The 22,062-nt window shown below is 40.4% G+C and overlaps 1 protein-coding gene across 1 annotated transcript; it reads right to left on the bottom strand.

The window, feature by feature from the left end:
- Window positions 1-423: 423 nt before the first annotated feature.
- On the bottom strand, window positions 424-17,400 carry EIF4E1B (eukaryotic translation initiation factor 4E family member 1B). Its single transcript, XM_063445203.1, has 7 exons — window positions 17,364-17,400; window positions 10,517-10,617; window positions 7,944-8,039; window positions 6,700-6,763; window positions 6,052-6,165; window positions 3,842-3,981; window positions 424-566 (listed from the first exon to the last, which is right to left on the bottom strand). The coding sequence occupies exons 1-7, from the start codon at window positions 17,379-17,381 to the stop codon at window positions 452-454; spliced, it is 648 nt and encodes a 215-aa protein (XP_063301273.1). The 5' UTR covers window positions 17,382-17,400; the 3' UTR covers window positions 424-451.
- Window positions 17,401-22,062: the final 4,662 nt, after the last annotated feature.

The raw sequence follows: 22,062 nt of genomic DNA, 5'->3' as shown, positions 1-22,062 counted from the left end.
TATAAGATTTGAGAGATAATGGCAGCCAAATGACAGTACCACCACCCTGGTATAGCACTTGACATTTGTCCTACTCTGCCAAAACCTGGGTACCAGAACACAGAACAGTCAATCATTTTCTGTTCAGCCATTCTTGACTTGTGCTACCCGTGTTTATTTATAATCCATTTATTCAGAGACCGGTTTAGTTTTGCAACATTCCTGGTATGTACGGTGGAAGGATAGACAGGTGAGCAGTGATAATTGGAACACCCACTTGAAAAGGTGACATGTACAAAAGAAAGACTGACAGTTCCCACAGGTTTCTATTTTTTTTTTATTATGCAATATAAGCACACTACACGGCAAACTTAGTTCATACATCATTAATGGAGTGTATTTGTCAAAAAACAAAACAAAAAAAAAAAACCATTATAAGCATGGGCAAATTTGAGAGAGTGTTCCTCTGATTTCACACCACTAGTTTGTTCTTGGCAAGGGAGCTGCTTTTTGTAGCAGTGTCTGCATGAGCTTGATAACCAATGACCACCTTTGAAGATAAACCCAATCTCTCCTTATATACTCTACTGTAAGAGGGAAAATAAGCATAGTTAGCAGAAACATTTGAGAGATAAACGTTAAAAAAAAAAAAAAAGCCAATCCCATAATATAACAAGCCTGTAAGGGGTGTAGAAATGAATACAGGATTACAGTATAACCATATTTAGTTCTATACTTCATAAGGGAATCAATTCATTTAACATACAAGATGAGGTAAAGCCAGGTTGTAATCTTTAGTAGTCACATACCTGAAAGGGACACTAGTCACCAGAACTACAGCTTATTGTATTTGTTCCCGTGAGTAGAATCCCTTCAGGCTTTTTGCAGTAAACATTGTATTTTCAGAGAAGGCTTGGAATTACCCCAGAAGGAGGCATGGAATATACAAATAATTGAATTTAGATTGAGTTCCAGGTGAAAGTGCCTGTCAGTTGTATCAACGAGGCATCATATGGAGACTTGAACTGCAAACGTATTACCCGAGAGTGGTAATTACGCTGCAGAGAAGAAACCAGAAATTCATCATCCTATTAAGGGTGTATATAAATAGTCAATGGTGAACCAAGGATTATCAGACAATATATCCGGCTGAGGAAGCTACACTGTAGTGAAACGCGTTCCGGTAAAACTTATGACATTGTTCCTTTGGTTTTATAGAGATTTAATAAATTGTAATATTTTATATCCTGGTTCCCAGTTTTTACTACCAACTACTCATCTAGGGAATGCAGTCCCCAACTGCACAACACGCTACAACTGAGCCATAGGGGGTTCTATGTATTCAAGTACCCACTTGGCATCTGGATTTATTAGAGTGTGCTACTCTATTTTTTTTGTCTTACACATTTCCCCCAGGACAGAACATATATTTCCTATAGGGGTGGGTCGCCTGCACAGACCTGGACTTTATGTACACCAGAGCTAGGTTTATCTCTAAGTTTTTTTATGCATTATATTCTATATACATTTGCACTATGTTCTATTAATATTCATGGGTATCCAAGGTGTTTTCCACAATATCTGGACTATTCTGAAGATGATTATTACCTTTATATCTTTATTCCTACATTTATTTATTGCATTATCAGTTGTGGTATTTGGAAAAGTTTCACATGAATGTTAAGCCGCTATTTTATATTTTTTGGCAATATTCCATTTAATTTACATAAAGCACTAGTACCCATCTATTTGTTATGGTTTACATTGCAGCCTAGGGATTCATCCTGTGGCCACTCCTGAGATGGAGATGGCTGCTAGAGGTGCTTCCTGTTGTGGTGCTGTGCACTGCCATTCAGTGTCTCCATCCTCTTGCATGCAGACACTGAACTTTCCTCAGAGATACATCTCCATGAGGAAATGCTGATTGCCAGGGTTGTGTTTGGCTTGTGCTGGCTCTGCCCCAGATCTGCCTCCTTGACAGTCTCAGCCAATCCTATGTGAAAGCATTGTTATTGGTTCACAAAATAATTTGAGGTCAGCTGTAAGCAGGCAGGTCAGGGACAGAGGCAGCAGCTGTAGACTTTAATACAAGCAAGATTTAAAGGAACACTAGTCACCAAAACAACTTTGGCTTAATGAAGCAGTTTTGGTGTATAGAACATGCCCCTGCAGTCTCACTGCTCATTTTTCTGCCATTTAGGAGTTAAAGCACTTTGTTTATGCACCCATGTCACCTCCATGCATGTGACTTGCACAGCCTTCCTAAACACTTCCTGTTAAGGAGATACAAACATTAGATGACTCTTTATTGCAAATTGTTTAATGTATAATTAATAGCTTGCTAGACCCTACAGGAGCCTCGTGTGTGATTAAAGTTCAATTTAAAAAAGCAGGCAATGAAAATTTTAAGATTGTTACATCTGATTGAAAGTGAAAGCATTTTTTTATGCAGGCTGTGTGTCAGTCACAACCAGGGCAGGTGTGGCTAGGGCTGCATAAACAGAAACAAAGTGATTTAACTCCTAAATGGCAAAGAATTGAGCAGTGAAACTTCAGAGGCATGGTCTATACACAAAAACTACTTCAGTAAGCCAACGTTTTGGTGACTATAGCGTCCCTTTAATTTTTCAGGATGCAAGGAGGGGCTAGATGATGTTTTAACACTATAGGGGTCAGGAATACAGGTTTGTGTTCCTGACCATGTAGTGTTCATTGAAGGAACAATCACACTGGAATTCTCATTTATAAACCTGCATAATGTGTCCTGCAGATGTGATCAGAGGTAAATATGGATCCATGTGACAAGTTAGTGTCAATAGTTAACCCATAGTTTATATTGAAAAATGCTCCACCGAAACCAATTTAGATACAACAGAATAAAGAAATCACAAATTGCACAGGATGCCAATGGGTTAAAAGTCATGCTAGAACAGCAGTGTGTCATACAGAGATGGTTTTCTATCTAGCATTACAGAAAGCCGTTGTGTAAATATTATAACCTAGTTGACTATACATTCAGTCTATATGAAGAAAGTGGGTCTGCTGCTTCAGGACCAAGCTATTTGTACACAAATTGTAAGGCCACCCTAAATAGTATCCAATAGTTCCTACAATACAGAGAAGCAGACAGTTTCACAGTAACCAGCATCTCCAGCAATTCAGGAATCCTATATGGTGTGTCCTTTAGGAGTTCCCTTAATATTTACCTGTTTTAAGATCAATTAACCATTGCACTGTGAATCATTGCTTTATTCTGTTATTTCAGTATATTTTCACTATGGTCAAAGTCTTTGCGTGGTTAAAAAAAAAAAAAAAAATCAATCCTAGTGGAAGATTTATTTAAAGGGAACCTATAGTCCCAGAATATTTTTCAGGAATACAGGTTCCCTTTTGTGAAACCCACTGAAAAAACCCAAACACAAAGTGATTTAACTCCTAAATGGTAGAAAATTGAGTAGTGAGACTGCATGGGCATGATCCATACACCAGAAGTATATCATTAAGCTATAGTATCCCTTTAATCTTGTAATGTAAATCATTTACTACAAAACACAATTGAAATAGTGGTCTGGGTGAGTCTAGTAGCCCTTTATCAGACTCTGGTTCAATGCACCTAAAGACTTTTAGGAACAGTTAATTATTGCATTCTAGTCTGTTACCCCAATGCAATAAACATTAATCTTAGCTAGAAGATAATCTGAAAGTGGTAAACCTGTTTAGTATCCAAATAAAACACGGCATCCATTGCATTTAGATTAGTTGCTCTTCACTTGTGTATTATAAGCAGTGTTTTGGTCATGCCAATGTGTAAAAGTAGTCAATGTTCACACATAGGACTTTACAATGGAGGAGAGGTTTTTACCCAATATGTGTGACAGCTTCTCTGTTCTCGGTTTCTCTGGTCCAGACTGCAATTTTATCTCCTTTTGCCCGAATGTTAATTACTGCACCACATACTTCATCACTATGTTCATCAAATGCTTCTCCAATTAGACACAGCAACTGCAGGGAGGACAAATCATAAGCAACTTTGTGTCAGCAATCAAAAAAAGGGGTCAGATATACAAAGGCCGCCATTTTTCAACTTTCTGCTAGTTATGGCTTTAAACCAGGTTTAGTCAACTTAATACCTGCCGGTTGATTGTAAAATTTCCTTACCGCCCACCAGTGCCGCAGTAACCAATTTTATAGCGCAAGTGTGATTCATTGTTTTATTGAAAGGTTTTGGGGTTTTTTTTTTTTAAATATGTACTTACATTTATCTATTTTCTATTCTACTTCTTCCTGTGTGAGAGAAGGGGCAGTGTGGGTGTAGTGTGTGAAGGGTGCATAGAGTCTATGCTGTGTGTAGGTTGGTGAGATGTGAAAATCTATCTAAACGTTCTCCCTCTCTTACCTTTTACCAGGAAGGGTGGACAAAATGCTGCAAGCCCTGGTGGTCCAGTGATGTATGTTCACTTTACAGGCTGACTCGTCATCCTGCAAGCACAGCACTGTATCGGAGCATTGCCATGGCAACACTGATCAGCCTGCACGCGGGAAGAACAGAGCCTCTCAGGCCCTTCCCTAACTCTGCTGGAACCAAGTGCTAGCAGGCTGGTGAGGGAGTTCTCCTCACCAGCTTGAGAGCTCTTACAGCAAGGCCTGGCAGGATAGATGAAAAGATCTCCGCTGCTGGCCTTGCCCATTGGGCATTTTCTGCAGAACCCACTACTGCCTACCTGAAATCCCAAACCGGAAGGGACAAGGTTGACTATCCCTGCCTAAACACTTTAGGATGATTTTTATGCAATTTCATTACCCATGGTCTTGGGGAAAAAAAACCCCAAAAAAACTCCATTTGTTTAATTATACATAGGATTTAGGAGAAAGCTCAGGTAACTTTTTCTTTGGTTTTCACTATGTATTGGGGCTGATGTGTACTGTGGTTGTTGCTGCCGCCCAGGAGTGATGGGAGTGAGCGCAGGACTTCTCTTTTTGTATTTGTTTTTGTTAAGAGCCTGCTCGTCGTGGGACATCGGCGCTGGGATAAGGCAAGTAAAGAGGTTTTTAACCCTTTATTTACTGGTTAGGAGGGGCACAATCGATCGTAGTGCCAGGAATACAGTTTGTATTCCAGGCACTACAGTATCCCTTTAATTTTAAGACTGCACCACTACTGGTTACTTATAAATCACTTGATCTGTGAACCAAGTAGCATGAAAGTGCACCTATCGATGTACTGCAAAATTTATACATTGTGTATAATTATTTTGTATTACACCGACATGCTAATTTTTGGCACCAGTTTGGGTACCCTGAAAACTAGGGTCATGGGAGTTGCACAATTCAAGTGTGGCATCAACATACACACAATGCTAACCAACCATTCTGTTTACCAATGTGTCTTGTGCTAGTCACGAGAGTGGTAGTATATAATAACAGAATGAGGACAAGGTTCATGCCAAGACATTAAAGGAACACTATAGTCACCTAAATTACTTTAGCTAAATAAAGCAGTTTTAGTGTATAGATCATTCCCCTGAAATTTCACTGCTCAATTCACTGTCATTTAGGAGTTAAATCACTTTGTTTCTGTTTATGCAGCCCTAGGCACACCTCCCCTGGCTATGATTGACAGAGCCTGCATTAAAAAAAAAACTGGTTTCACTTTCAAACAGATGTAATTTACCTCAAATAATTGTATTTCAATCTCTAAATTGAACTTGAATCACATACAGGAGGCTCTTGCAGGGTCTAGCAAGCTATTAACATAGCAGGGGATAAGAAAATCTTAATTAAACAGAACTTGCAATAAAGAAAGCTTAAATAGGGCTCTCTTTACAGGAAGTGTTTATGGAAGGCTGTGCAAGTCACATGCAGGGAGGTGTGACTAGGGTTCATAAACAAAGGGATTTAACTCCTAAATGGCAGAGGATTGAGCAGTGAGGCTGCAGGGGCATGTTCTATACACCAAAACTGCTTCATTAAGCTAAAGTTGTTCAGGTGACTATAGTGTCCCTTTAATGGCAGTTCGGAGGACTAACATACAAGTTCACTAACCCCTCTAGAAGTCAAAAGCAGTTCACTTACAGTCTCAAGCCAGAGTGTATCTAGATCACTGTGTCTCTGTTGCTTAGATAGAGTAATCAACCACCTGCCACCTCGCTTGTTCCGGCTATCTTCCCACATAGGCTCAATCCCATCCTGTAAACAGAAGAGTGGTTTAGTCAGAGTACAGAGTTGGAAGCATAAAGGTTACCTAACTTGGTCTTGTATTTACCTTTCCCTGGATGTCCGGTGGGGAAGCTTACTGGTCTGCACCTTTTTGGAGTACAGATTACTTTAAGAGGTCACTCACACGCAACAAGTCAGCTTCTCAGAGTGCAACAAATAAATCCTGCTGGGGACTAAAGTAACTCTTAAAGCAGTCTGCATGTGATAGAAGTAGATACAAAGCTCCCTCTGGGATGGGACAAAGTCAAGCAGGGAGATTTTTCTCTACAAATGTTACCATACTTGTAGGTGACTTGGATTTTTTGAGAAAGTTCTAGAAAAGTAGCCATTGCATAGAATATTTGATACATTTTCAGTATATTTTGTATGGTTGCCAAGAGACATTTCCATAATTCCCCCCCCCCCCCCCCCCCCAGCTAAAGGTTCCCCAATGTAACCTTTGGGTGTATCTGCAAAACATTTCTTGCTTTGCTTCCCCCCCAGTCATTCAAAGACTCATCTCACCTTAAAAATAGAGTAGTCACAGCCAGAGGACAGGTTACTTGCAAGCTGGATATGTGTATATAGTCTGATGGACACAGAATCTGGATTAGTATTAGCATGGGATAGTATACAATAGCGTACTGTAGATATAACAGCGCTGGACCACACATGTAGTTCAACTCTAAAGCTCACTGCTGCATTTGCAGTCAACACTAGAATTTCAGAAGTGACAGACAATACATACAAGCACACTACAAGACAAAGAAGTGTGAGTTAAACTGAGCCAGGTGTGAGCCTTGAAGAAGGAGCTAAATTTCTCACATGATGATATTAGCTTAGTCACATTCTTCATTTGGAATGGAATACAATAAGGTTATAAGAGGCATGTTTGGTCGTGTGGCCTGCATTGTACTTTGAGAGCAGTACACACTACTGGAAGAAGCTATGTTTTCCCCCACTAGTGCAAGAAAAACAGTGAAAGTTGCTAGGGGACAGCACACATAAAATGACCAAAAGCAGGATTTAATAAAATAAAATTGGACTGCTCATTTTTCCTCACTTGATCTGTGAATCAAATGGCTGGAGAGTGGGCTTGTGTACTAACCAAAATATTTGTCGCAACACTGACTAGCCCTTTTCCATGCTTTTAGTTTCCACATTTTTTCCCTCCCCATGGATGATATTCTGCTGAAAAGGCACATGAATGAGGTCAGGATTCTCAAACAAAAAGGCAGGTACCCGCTAACAGAGTGTCCCTAAATGTTTTTAGCTTGCACCCTTAAAAAAAAAAAAAAAACCAGGTAAGGCAGTGTATCAGGTTCTGTAATAATTAACCCATATATGCACAAGCAGCATCTTAAGGGGCCCATGTTATCTGGTGTTGACACGGGCAGTTGCTGGGGGGGGGGGGGGGGGGGGGGGCATAAATTGGACAGAAGTGTCAATCCGATCACATTCTTCAACATTTCAAGTGAACAAAGAAGTACACTAATTTTAGATGTCTGAGTTGGAGTGTGGCTGTGCTGAGAGAAATTTGTTGACTTACTATTAACAGTTTATGCAACTGCAATGTATCTTATCGACAGACTGATTTCTAAATACATTTATTGTAATTTAAAGAAACGTATTGTTGTGGAGCTCTGTTATACACCCAGAAACACCAACATGGACATAATAACCCCACTAACATTAGAATGGAACACAAGAACAAGGAGATTACTCTAAATAATGCTATTTCAGAGGTATGCTGTGTAGACTTTACTTACGCCCAGAAATCTTCTACAGTACCGAATGTAGTGACAAGGCGCAGGTTACATTGCCACGGCTGGCTCTTGACATTTTTGAAGAACCACAGGGCCCACCTGAAAACCAGATCACAGATGGTGAAATAACCATTCAAGGTTACTATGAACACGATCTGACATTCAATAGTGTAAACACGTTTGAGATAGACACATCCCTAACCCCACCAATGTACACAGTGTTTAAAAGGGGCAAGCTGCCATTTTAGATTTGGCTGGGAAAATAAACAAATTTAAAACAGTTCCTTTTATGCCTGCCTTCCCCTTCTCAATAAGTTGAATTACAGGTCATTGAGAGGCATTGGAATGCCAAACAAGAAACCTCTGATTGGTGTATCCCCCACATTGTGTGTTGGGGAAAAGGGGAGGGTTTGTAAAGTTTGCAGTCAAAATGTTTTTTTCTATACCCACAGGAAAGGGATGGCAAGTGGTGCTTAGATTGTACTTTGAATCCACTAACAGAGAAAAGCCAAAAATGTAAGTCATTTTTCCAATCAATACTCTAGGACAGGGGCACTCAAAAGTAATCCCCAGAAGTTTTAAGACTACAGTTTCCATGATATTCAATGTTCCACCACTTTTGTCATTTATTTACTTCAATGTGGATGTGGAGCCCAATATGTAGGCCGCACCACTAGAAAACTCCATATTAGACTTTTGGAGCACTTTAATAATATCAAAAAAAGTAAATTGGACCACAGCGTGTCAAAACATTGCAGTACCTGTCCTCTTTTCCAGTGGGAACAATTACAAGCGTTTGGTATAGAACACATCACATTAGGATGTAGAGGAGACAAACTTCAAGAATTAATTCGTCAGGAAGCGTTTTGGATTTACACCCTCAAAACACTACATTATGGCCTTAACGCTGAAATAGACCTGTTAGGTCTGATTTAATTAGATGCAGATATTATTTATCTATTATTCAATATGTTCCCCTTTTTCTCATTTTATGTATTTTTACACTTTTATTCTTATGTATTGACATCTGGTTTTTTGATCATAACCATATATTTATTATCTACATTAACAGGTTTATTATGTTAATATCAATATACTCTGAGACTATGGTCATTATCAACATTGGCTGGTTTACTCTGTTTATTGTACTATGCTGCTTTGAGATTATTATGTGTAGTTTAGAATATTACATAGAGTAACTCTGAGAATATGGTTGTTATCTATACTGACTGGTTTATTTTGTATATTACACTATGTTGCTTTGAAAGTATTACATTTGGGTATGTATGTATACAGTGACTGGCATTGGGATATTCATACTGGGTATTGATATCTATATCCAGTATGTTAGTTATATTTATGTCCATCTGCTTGTCGAATTTCATGCATTTAATTCTGTCATCATCTTTATTTTATAGCTCTATACTAGCTAATTTCCGCGGCGGAATTTCGCCGTTTTCTGTCTGTTTTAACTTTTCACTAATCTCTATGGCGACATTTCGCCTGTTGTGTATGTATTTCTCTCTATTACTTAGATCTTAACACATGCACATTGAGGCGCTGTTTTTTTACAAGCGCATAGAACTCTTCCTACGACCACGCATGCGCAATTCAGACTGATGGATGTCATGGGAAGTATGCTTTTGCGTTCCAGTGTGGAACGCACGCCGCCGGTGAACGGCATTGAAGAAGATTGAATTGGATATAAAAGCTCTTTCACACTCGAATCGACATATATCCCTGAAGAAGTCCTTTATTTACCACGGACGAAACGCGTTGGATATTGAACTTTTCAGACTGTTTCTTGCTTTTATTTGTTTTATTATCATTTATTGTTCCTGTACTCTGCTGCTCCTATTGGATCTGTGTCTGGTATTTCTACTCTGCCTTCCAGTTCCACTGAGAGTGGAGACATGCTTACCACTACTTTATGTTTGTAAGTGTAACCATTAAATTCCCTTTTGATATTTTTATACATACTTCACCATGTATGGCTCTTTTTTCCCCCCATTTCTTTGAAGACACTTTTATATTTAGATCTACTATCAAGTCCAATACTACATATACCCCAGGGGGGGTGAGAGGCCTGATTTACACTTCTGTTTGTGAGTGCATTACTTACTCCATATCTTATTATTATACCTCTACTGTGTTACGCTATGATATACACTTTTTTTATCATTTCAGATATTACATTCTTATATAGAATATTCCAATTTTGGATATATTCCTCAGGTTGTATTTTTATTCTATGTGAAGGTGGTTTCCACTTTGTTGCTACAGTTTCCATGATGCTTTGTCATTCTAAAAGGCATGCAAAGCATCATGGGAGTTGCAGTTCTTCAGCATCTGGGGATCTACCTTTTAGGCAACCCTACTCTAGGCTTTTGAAGAGCAACTGACTTCAAGGTTTGCTAAAATAATGTTTAGGATGAGCGGTATGTCAAACAGTTGTAGATTGACGCTAGATAGTTTCTCAATACAGCTTTTCTGCTCACACCACCTAGTGGTATAGGATGATATTTAAAGCAACATTTAGACATCTTTTAAAAAAAGTTCCAGTTTGAAATCAGTACCTTCTTTGCAAAGGATGTTTTTCCACTTTCTCCAGTGTATAGACTTCTCTCTTTTTCCTCCTTTTTTCATTGTCTCTCCGAGGTAGACTTTTTATGTTGAGCTAAATTTAAACCAAAAAAAAATATAAATAAAAAATAAAATAAAACTACAGACAACCCACTAAAAGTTAGTTGATGGAACCAGTCAACCAGTACTTTATTCACTAAATATCAAATTCTAGTTAATTTAAGGCTAAATTACAGCATTTAGGTAACCAGGCTGTTTTTAAAACCAAGTTTGAGAATATTTCTAAATCAGCAGTTTTTGCAAGTCAGTTTTCAATCAATTAGAATTCTCACTTTAGGGAGTAAAACCTTTGTCATATGTAGTAGTTGCCATATTATTCATAATTTACCAAGTTAACACTCCAGGCACCATAACACCAGAGCCGGGAATGCCCTGGTATGATTCTAGCATAATCTGTGGTAGACATGTGCAATTCGTTACTGTCATGACATGAAGGGGTGCTGCCCTGCAACAGCACTGTCCCTTTAAGTGTGGGAACCAACTTAGCAGAGAAATAATTCTAGGACACGATAAATGGAGTAATAAAGAAAATGTATTAAGGCAAACCAAAAGGATATAGATATATATAATATATACAAAACAAAATATGACAATGCCACAAATATATAAATATATACAATAACCCAATATATACAATAGAGCAGGCAGAGTCCACGATAGTCCTAGGCAAAGGTAAAGGCTTAGTCAGGTGAGTGCAGCCACCAAGTACAAAATGAACATCAAGGGGCAAAGTCCTAAGCAGGTCACACAGAAATAATGCAGCAAGGTCAGAATCACTGGAGAAGGAGTCTAGACAGGAACACTGCAGGCGAACACTGGAACAGGAGGCACAGGACACAGGACCAGGCAGAGACAAGAACACAGGACCACAAGGACATCGGAACACCGGATCAGGAAACACAGGATACTCAGGATACACAGGAAACAAGACACAGGAGACAGGAGCCAGAATCACAGGAACCAGGAAACAGCAGGTACAGGGTCAAGGATAGAGGACAATGATCTGACAGGGAGTGAGGGGAGAAACCAGAATATATAGGTGCTAAACAAGGGCCAGGTGTAGTGCCTAACGAAAGGAAATGAGAACAGTGCCAAACAGAAAGAGTGGTGAGTGCGAGTACTGCACGAGGGCATGTCGACTAAGGAGTGTCGTTGTGGTGGAATCTCAGTAAAAATAAATTTACTAGGACAAGATTGCCATGTGGCATATGTGTAAATGTTGTATCAGTTAGTTAGTTTCACGTAGCTAAGATACAATCAACACCGTATTGAGCAAATGCAGGAATGCAGAAACTGAAAACACTTCCCCCCTCCTCCATTGTTCTGGGTGAGCCATGTGGTCTAACAAGTTAGGGAAGTTAGGCTTTGTTCAGCTGATTGTGTAAAGAATATATGTGGGTAGAGTTAACTATAGGAGGAGCTATATGTCTATATCATGCATTTACACAGTCAGTTCTGGGCTCAGATCTTGTTGTATTTTGGTGACATAAGTCCCTCTGAGCCCCGATCGGTGATCCAATAAAGAATCTCTTCCTTCCTGAAGAAACCTGTGTCCATCTCTCTGTGCTTGGCTTCCGTCAGTTTCTCCGGTATCATCGTGACAGTACCCCCCCCCTTAAGGAGCGACTCCCGGCGCTCCAAAACCCAAAGATCCCCCACGGGTGACAGAAGAAAATCAGGGCCACCCAACCAGTAGAGGAAAACAAGGAGGAGGCTTAGGAGGAATGAGAGGTGGACAATCCCATGGGAGAAACCAACGAGGCAGAATAGAAACATACAAAAGCAAGGACTGTAGAGTAACATTTAGCAATAGAAGGGCAGACACAGAAACAGAAGGTAAAGGCACATAAGATAAGAAACACTCCATACCAGTGACCGACAAATGTGTTAACCCACTAGATCTGGGACTATTGCTAGTAACAGGTTCATCACTCAGAAGTCCTGGGTCTGACTTGGTTTCTGGCTTGTGGGATCCTCGGGACAAACAAGGAGAATCCCCTAAATTAATAGGTACAGGATCAAGAACATTCTGCGAGCCTTCCTCCACAGACCGCAGATATGCATCAAGGAAGGGTTCCCCAAATTTCTCCGAGCACGGGGCTAACCGAAGCAGAGACGACTCTCTCTCAAATTGACATTTTTCTGTAGCGGCTAGAGATACCTGATTAATGAAATCATTCTCTTCTTCCCTTGTGAACTCAGCTTGAGGTAGTTCTTTATTTGTCGTAGATAGACTTTCAACTGAAGGCAAGTCTTCATTTAATACTTGCTGGAGTTTAGGTGGAGTGATAGACATCATGGTAACTGAAATGTCATAGAAGGAGCTTCCTTCATCATGGGAACAGGTACCTCCTTGTTCGGTTTCACTCCCTTCCTTTGGCGTTTGGTTAAGCGGCTGATTAGAATAATCTTCGGCGCTTGGTTCAGGTACAAGCTTGGTAGTTGGGGTTTCCTCTTGCAGCAGAGAAATTGTTCTACCAGAGCATGTAACTTGAAGAACTGTAGAGTCTTCTTCAGGCTGTGGGTTTAGAACAAGCCTGGTCTCATTTAGATTCTTCTCTTGGGCTTGATCCATCACGGGTTTGTCACGTTGCACCCAGTCTGAGTCTTTGTCTTCTATTTGAAGATAACTGTCTTTACTTGGCGACAACTCATTTTCCACAGTTGCGGTTGTGAGAGGGGTGCCAATCTTCAAACCCCCAGAGGTAGAAGGGTTAAAATTGGAATCATCAAGCCTCCCCACATCAAAGTCATGAGCTGCCTTTGGCACAATAGCCTCTTCTTCCACTGGTTGTTCTGAAGTTTTCACCTTTGGTTCTTCAGCCTTCTCAGCCAGTGTCTTGAAAGAAGTAGGCCGTTTACCATGTCTCCTACGTGGTGACTTTTTGACAGGAGATTCACCTTCAACGAGATTGGTCCCCAATTTCAATGGTCCAACCTTGTCGTCACTTGCATCACCCGGAGCACATTTTATAGGTGACTCTTCTAGTTCGGATGCATTGTCCTTTGTGGGACAGGCCTTCAGATCAGATCCCGTTACCTGGTTAAGGTCACTGGTGGTCTCCTCAATTGGCACGGTGAGGTAGGAATTCGTATCTCTAGTTGCAGACTCAGGGGAGTCTGTTTCTGCTTCGTGGTTGGGCAGAGTTTGCTTGAGACTTTCTCTGACCAGACATGTACCCTCTTGAACGGTGTTGAGATCGTTCATCTTGGTAGCTGGTAGCTTCACCTTGGGAATAGGCGAGTGGATCTTGCAGAACAGAGAGGGTAATATATGGGTACTATGTGTCTCGGGTACTGAGACAACATTGGGAAACTGCGTACTGGTACTACCTTCCCATTCAGACTGCTCGTCCTCTAAAGCTGCTATGCAACGAGCACCCAGTTCATCAAAGACTTGGTCCATGAGGGGATCGCCAGTGCTGTATAACCCCTCAACATCTTCATCTTTAGTTTGGGCAGGAAGGCATTCAGCTTTAATTTCCAGAGGGACTTCGGTTTTGCAGTCGGGAGGACCAACAAGCCATTTTCCCAAGTCAGAGTCAGGAGGATTTGTTATGCTATGTACATCAGAAAAGGGAATACCATCATTATTATCAGGCATAAAGACAGTCATTCTTTCTTGTACAAGATCAATAATAAATTGCACTTCAGGTAACAAGGCAACAAGATTATTGTGCATTACTCTCACTTGTCTCTGCAAATATGATAAAGATTTTTTATGTGATATCTCTTTAAGAGACATACGGATAAGTGTATACACCCTACTTATCACAGGAGGCTCTCTCAACCATATATCGCAATTAGGTAACTGAAAAAGCAATGAATCACATATGTTTTTGTGAAAAGTTTGAAGTTCATAGATAAATCCACATAATACAGATTTCTGGATTTGACAGGAGACATCGATAATAGATAAGCATAAATTAGAGGCCTTTCCAATCTGCCGCTGAATTTTTCCTAACTGATTACAACAAGTCTCAATGAGAGCACACTCTTGCTGTGAATCAGCATGAATACCAACAAGGTTCTTCATTGTGATCCTAGACATTATACTCTGCCGGTTCCAAGTGGTCAGATCATTCTGTCATGACATGAAGGGGTGCTGCCCTGCAACAGCACTGTCCCTTTAAGTGTGGGAACCAACTTAGCAGAGAAATAATTCTAGGACACGATAAATGGAGTAATAAAGAAAATGTATTAAGGCAAACCAAAAGGATATAGATATATATAATATATACAAAACAAAATATGACAATGCCACAAATATATAAATATATACAATAACCCAATATATACACAATAGAGCAGGCAGAGTCCACGATAGTCCTAGGCAAAGGTAAAGGCTTAGTCAGGTGAGTGCAGCCACCAAGTACAAAATGAACATCAAGGGGCAAAGTCCTAAGCAGGTTACACAGAAATAATGCAGCAAGGTCAGAATCACTGGAGGAGTCTAGACAGGAACACTGCAGGCGAACACTGGAACAGGAGGCACAGGACACAGGACCAGGCAGAGACAAGAACACAGGACCACAAGGACATCGGAACACCGGATCAGGAAACACAGGATACTCAGGATACACAGGAAACAAGACACAGGAGACAGGAGCCAGAATCACAGGAACCAGGAAACAGCAGGTACAGGGTCAAGGATAGAGGATAATGATCTGACAGGGAGTGAGGGGAGAAACCAGAATATATAGGTGCTAAACAAGGGCCAGGTGTAGTGCCTAACGAAAGGAAATGAGAACAGTGCCAAACAGAAAGAGTGGTGAGTGCGAGTACTGCACGAGGGCATGTCGACTAAGGAGTGTCGTGACAGTTACGCGCCGAATGTGAATTCGGACGAATTTCGGGAAATTCGGACATTCGGGTACTTCCGAATGTCCGAAAAACCGAAGTGCCGAAGCACAGTATTGCCTAAGTACTAATATACTTACCCAGTGGAAGAAGAATGTTACACTGTATACAATTTTAAATAAATTATACAAACATAGCCAGGATTCAGCTGTAAGCATTTGCAACACTTACAACAATCAAGTAACATACATATAAAATGTAAGTTACTTGGCCAGTCAGTGTAATGACAGGAATGAATAAGTAGATAACTCCCTAATTCCCATGGTATTAGGGAGCTATCTACTAAAAGGCTGGAAGACCTAAATTGGTCTTTCAGCCAAATTTACTAATACCAAGTAAAGATTACTTAGTATTAGTAAATTATGCCCCTACTTGCTATACCGTGAGTAGGGGCATGTCTATTAAACAGTGAGCAGCCTGTGGTTGCTCACTGTAAAAAAAACAAAAAACAAAAAAACGTCCCCCCCCCCCCCCCCTCCTAACCTGAAGGGGGGACCTATTGCCCCCCCCCCAACTGAACGGTGGGTTGGGGCATTAAACCTCCTCATAGGAAAGTAAGAATAAGTGCTACAGGGAAAATTCTGACGCTGGGTGTCCTCAGACCACGAGGACGTCCAGCATCACATACCGGACCAAAAGGTCCATTTTGATCCAGGAAGCCATCTGGTATACAGCAACTGAGGGCAGACTTAGTGCTGCAAAGGGCCACTGCACCAAGACCACTTCAGTTAGCTGAAGTAGTCTGGGTGCCTACAGTGTCCCTTTAAAGGAGTTTCTATATTGCCATGCTAGTAGTTACTTTAATGCAAGCCATACTTACCAACATTTTAAAAGGACAAAGAAGGACACTTTAAATTTTAGTTATGTGAGTTGAGTGTGTGACTATTTTGAAAAAAAAAAAAAAATTTAGATCACTTTCTAATCATTTATACAGCTAAGATGTAATGTACAACAGGATCTCATTTACATACACTGATTTCTAAAGATATGGATTGCAGTTTAGAGACACATTAAAGGGACACTATAGGGTCAGTAACACAAACATGTATTCCTAAACCCTATAGTGCTAAACCCACCATTTAGATAGCTCCCCTATCAAAAAATAAATAAAATTTCAGACTCACCTTATTTCCAGCGGCAATTGGATTGGCTAAAAATTGGCATGGGGCAGGACCAGATGCCATTTTGGCCAATCAGGAGCTCCTCCGAGATGCATCTCTATGAGGAAAAAAAAAAATTCAGCGTCTCCATGCAGAGCGTGGGGATGCTGAACGTCAGGGCTGCTTTAAATCGGCAGCACCTCCAGTGGCCATCTAAGGGAGTGACCACTTTGAGAAGTACCTAGAGGCAATGTAAACACTACCTTTACATGAAAATGCATGACGCATTAAGCTGTAGTTGTTCTGGTGACTAGTGTCCCTTTAATAGCAGTATTATTGCTATGGGGTTTGGCTATACACACACACACACACACACCACTAAATTTACTCCTATTATAGGTTTACATGGCAAGCTGAGCACACGGACGGCAAAAAAAAAAAAAAAAAATTTAACCCACACCCTATGTCTTCCTGGATACATCAAGAAGGGCAGCCTTATTATAATGAATAAGGCTGCTGTGCAATAGATAGACATTATGATGAATTAGCAGGCATAAAGTCAGTTTGCTAATCAGAGGAATCCTATTACAGTGAATTGATAAACTTCTTCTGTATTAGTAAAGCACATTCATAAAAACTTTAACATGTGAATATAAAATGAAGGACTAACTATATATTCAATGCTGATTATTTAACACCTGCACATATACTCCCAAAATGGTTTGCTTCAACAGACACTCACATAGTGGATGAAATACACATTATTCTAAAGCAAAAACATTTATTTTCATGTGTGATTCAAAAATCTGCTTTTACTCACTGTTTCAGCAGTAGCCATGTTTACTATTCAAAAGAATATTCTGGAATTAAAAGCAGCCCCCCGCCCCCTTTTTATATGGAGCACAATCAGGCCATTAAATCACCTGAATAGCACCTTCCAGGTAAATCCAAACAAGCTAAGAATTGTGGGTGTCCCTACTTGAATAAAAACAAGTGGATCAGCATTACTCAAGTTCTGTTTAAAGTGACACTATGCGGGTGGGTTATAAAAAAATGAATAAAAAAAAATTAAGCAGTAGCTTAGATGCCAACATTTTGCTTTATATGCGACACATTTTCCCTGTTTGCCATAGTTTGGTCCTGTGCCACAGAAATAGCGGTGATCTTTATATATAAAACAGAACTGCAATAAAGCCCCCTTTCTGAAACAGATAAGCAGCCTTCACAGTCTCTCTTTGTTTTTAAGGAATACAAAAATAATAATAAATTTAACTACTCAATTTGCCTTATTAAGTGAAGTTAGTCAATAGTATAATCATCAGAATAAAACAATCTGAAAGAGGAGTAAAACAAAATAAAATTACAGAAAAGCAGAATTAAAGTCACCAATAAATAAAGGATTTACAGAAAGGATGTACACAACACCATAGGGGTGCGCAGCCTATTGCACACTAACAGGACCCTAACAAACACAAACACCCTCACCCACATAGCACACACCGCGCGTATGTACGCACACACACACTGATGTTAGTGTGCGGTGTGAGGGTCCTGTGTGTGAGGGTGTTTGTTAGGGTCCTGTTAGTGTGCTGTGTGTTTTGGTGATTGTGGGGGTAGATTAGTTAATATCCCCCTCCCTTCTTACCTTATGTAGGGAGGGGGGATCCTTGTTGCTGCTGCCATCCCTGGTGGTCCAGTGGAGAGTGAGCAATGCTCATATCTCGCAAGAGGAACCCGGCGGAGCTGCTGGCTAGAGCTCCCCGGGTCCTCTCCTGCTGCTGCTGGCTAGAGCTCCCCAGGTCCTCTCCTGCCTCCCTGGTGAGGTAGATCTTTGATCTCTCCACCGGCCCATGGAGGGATAGCACCGGCTCTACATGAGTCGACAGGGGAGGTCTCAATCCATAGGTGTGCCGCAGGGACAACACTGACACAAATGTGAAAGTAAATTAGTCAAAGTGTCACAGTTCTCACCGTGACATCCATACGGCCAGACAAGGTCACCCCAGAAGTGCCCAACAAGGTACTTTGTGGTCCTGGGCCTGCTGTTTCTCCTCTGAGCCACCATACAGCTCAAGTGATAACCTGAAGTCTGATCTTGCCTTGTATCCAGCACTGGGGGTTGGAATTTACCTGAGACTGCTCCTGTCACTCATGGTTCACCTGTGGCTGATCACTGAGGGCAGTGTCAGTTCATTGACTCTGGTTCCTGTTTTGGTGTTTGTGTTCTCCAGTTGGCTCCTGACCTTGGCTTTCTATTCGTGTATCCTGACTTCTGGCATCCTCTGACTTTGGCTTACCCTCGTTTATCCTGACTTCTGTCACCCTCTGACCTTTGGCTTACCCACGACGATTCTCCTGCTTGTGTCCGTACCTGTACTGTGACTTGGAGCACTATCCTGCACAACCCCCATGCACAGACTCACAGGCCAGGTGATTTCTTACCTGACCACCTTGGCCTGTGTTTAATTGCAAGGGTGAGCACATATCTCTGCCTACCAGACTCCCAAACAAGGTAAGCTGTGACACAAAGTCACCACTGTCATCTTTAATGCATTATAAAAATAACACATTTTACAAATAATACCATAACTATATACATAAAATACTTTGATATTTGTGCTTATAGGTAATAGTTTAGTAATGGGCGCTACCGCGCTAGTGATTTAGGCACAATCCTCCTTCCCAGGAAGTGGCCTCATTAATTAGGAACATCTTGTTTTGGTCATTTAAGTCTTTTCCTGTTAAATTTATGCAAAGTAAAAAATGTTTGTTGTTCTAAACAAAATTTTCTGAATGAACCTCTGACGATTAAAAACCTGAAAGTCTGTTGAACCGATATTCAAGGGTCAATCTTGTGGCGGCTGGAGGACCTAAGGGTGGCAAGTGAGCTCTAATATTGATAACAATGTTGACCTAGTATGCCCCAAACCAAGGACTTTAAAGGGACACTCAAGGCACTCAGACCACTTCTGCCCTTTGGAGTGGTCTGGATGCCAACTCCCACTACCCTTAACCCTGCAAGTGTAATTATTGCAGTTTTTATAAACTGCAATAATTACCTTGCAGGGTTAAGTCCACCTCTAGTGGCTGTCTTTTAGACTGCCACTAAAGGGACTTCCATGTTCTTAGAACACGAAAAGTGTTTTAAGCGACGCTGTACGTCCTTCCGCTATGTGAGGACCTCCATCGTCGCCGCAATCCCCATAGGAAAGCATTGAATAATGCTTTCATATGGGGAGGTCTAATGCGCATGCCCCCATGACATCAGCCAGCGGGGGAGGAGAGTAGACGGAGACTGACCCCTTCAGCAACTTGGGATGAGGGGTGGGAGGGAGAGGGTCACTGTAGGGTCCTGCAGTGCCAGGAAAACTAATATGTTTTCCTGGCACTGGAAAGTCCCTTTAATTTTGCTAACAGGGACAGCCTAGTCCACACTACCCCTCATGGGCAGCAGGTGGGGGCTCTGAATAAATAGAGAAGGAGACGGGTGGTCATGCCATTGTCCACCCCAGGTGACAAGGGTTCCTCAAGCCCTTATCCACGCACCCACCCCAAAAAATAAAAAGTGAATTAGCCCCTGACCATAATAATATTGTGTAATGCCCAGTAAGTCTAAATAAATAGCTTCCCTCTTGAGGGAGGCCAATTGCCAAAACATTAGGGCTTTATGGTCTCCTGCTCTAGGTCAGTATACCTTAAAGATATTAAATGGGTTTATGGTGTTAACACTTTATGTCTAGAGCACTTCATTGTTATGAATGCAGTAATTTATATGTAATTGTACTTTCTTGTATCTTTGTTTTGCACATTTGCACTTTATCAATAAAAAATATAATAAAAAAATTAAAACTATTTCTATGCAATAACTATTGGTGTGCTTGGGTATTATTTTATTTTATTACTTCTATGTACCTGGTGGGAGAACAGGTTTTATTCCCTTCTAACACCCTATAAAAACAAACAGCTATAAAAACAAAACAACTAAATATATTATCTCTTTCCATGTATTCATATATAGTCAATTTTTAAGCCCCTCCCTCTAACACCTTATCTATGACTTGTCTATGAGGTCATAAGGAGAGGCATTACATCACCAAAGCCTTGAGGGCAATTAACATAGACTTGAGCTGCATTTGAAAGAGGAGCCTGATTAAGGAGTAAGTACTGATAGCTATACATTGTTGTTTTATTATAATAACTGCTTATTAAGAATATGTGCTTTACAGCTTCATGTGGCAAGCTCACTGCAGTATACTGAACTATATACAGGAGGTGATATATACTGTATACTGAATAATATAAAAATAGTAAATATTAAGAATTGCACTAGCTGAATTAGGTAACAGTTATTGTCTATTACGTAAAATTATATATATATATATTTTTTTTGCTTTTTTGTTCTCTATAGTATATTTTTTCCTATATAGTCAATTCCATTGTACAGCGCTACAGAGTCTGATGGCGCTATATAAATAATAAAATAATAATAACTTGTGTTTTGTCTTTTATAGCTTCACCTCGGCCTATACACCTGTGTGTCCTGTGAGCCAGCACTGGCTGCAACTGATGAGCACTTTGCATTATATTAGTTTTCTGAGGTATGTATGGGCAGCCCTCAAAAATTAGGAATGACTAATTGCAGGTAAGTATTTTATACGGGCACAACATGATGGCAGACTTCTTACTATTGTATACTGAACAGTATTCAGTTAGGGATATACACTGTATACTATACAATAGAAGTAGGAACAATTACAATCTCTCCTCCTGCGACCTGGGCTCCGATTCATTTCCTGTGATGTCCAATTCTCACAGAAAGTGTGTAAAACAAAAGTCTGTCAATCCTTAAGTGACCGACTCACTGGATGACAGACGGAAAAATCTATCAGGTTAAATTACGAGCTGCAACAACATGGTGTATAGGCACTAATAGCGCAAAACAGGACATTTTGCCTTGTAAGCAGCGCTCAGTATATGGGGAAACCTTGATTGAATAACGTGTCATCAATCTGAACCTTTGCTGGATGGCACCCACTTGCTGGACTGGCAGGTAGGTTACCTGTGAAACTGAGTCACAGGTAACCTACCTCATCCCACCACCTCTCTTTCCTACCTGACAGATTTGGCAGGTCTGGAAACTGATTGATTATCCTCATAGCCAACCAAAATCATGCCCCGATCCAGGGTTGTAAAACCGATCGCTATTTTTCAGGGTCAGGAAGGAATTTTTGCTTGTGAATCAAGATTTTTTGCCTTCCTCTGGATCACTGGGCTTAGGTATAATATGCTTAATCTACTTTAAACTAATAAACTAATTAAAAGTAAGCTAATAAAAGTAATTTCAATTAAAATTATAGTAATTATGAATAATATAAAATATATAATAATATAATACATTTTAGATAAGTATATAATTCTGAACCATAATATCTATATCGAAGGTGACAATGTGATTTAAACAATTCGTGGATGAGAGAGTAAGATTATTTTAAACTAGAAAAGCTACAATTTCTGGGGAA

The sequence above is a fragment of the Pelobates fuscus genome, chromosome 3 (genome assembly GCF_036172605.1).
Source record: "Pelobates fuscus isolate aPelFus1 chromosome 3, aPelFus1.pri, whole genome shotgun sequence".
In the NCBI taxonomy this organism is placed as follows: Eukaryota; Metazoa; Chordata; class Amphibia; order Anura; family Pelobatidae; genus Pelobates; species Pelobates fuscus.
The sequence above is the reverse complement of the archived record's forward strand: the minus strand, read 5'-3'. Positions and strand labels throughout refer to the sequence as shown.

Bases quoted from the DNA above. Each gene is read 5' to 3' on its own strand.
- EIF4E1B (XM_063445203.1), bottom strand. The intron at 6,166-6,699 runs GTGAGATGAGTC...TTCTGTTTACAG, and splicing joins GTGACTACTCTATTTTTAAG to GATGGGATTGAGCCTATGTG. The intron at 3,982-6,051 runs GTAAGTGAACTG...TCCTCCCTGCAG, and splicing joins ATACACTCTGGCTTGAGACT to TTGCTGTGTCTAATTGGAGA.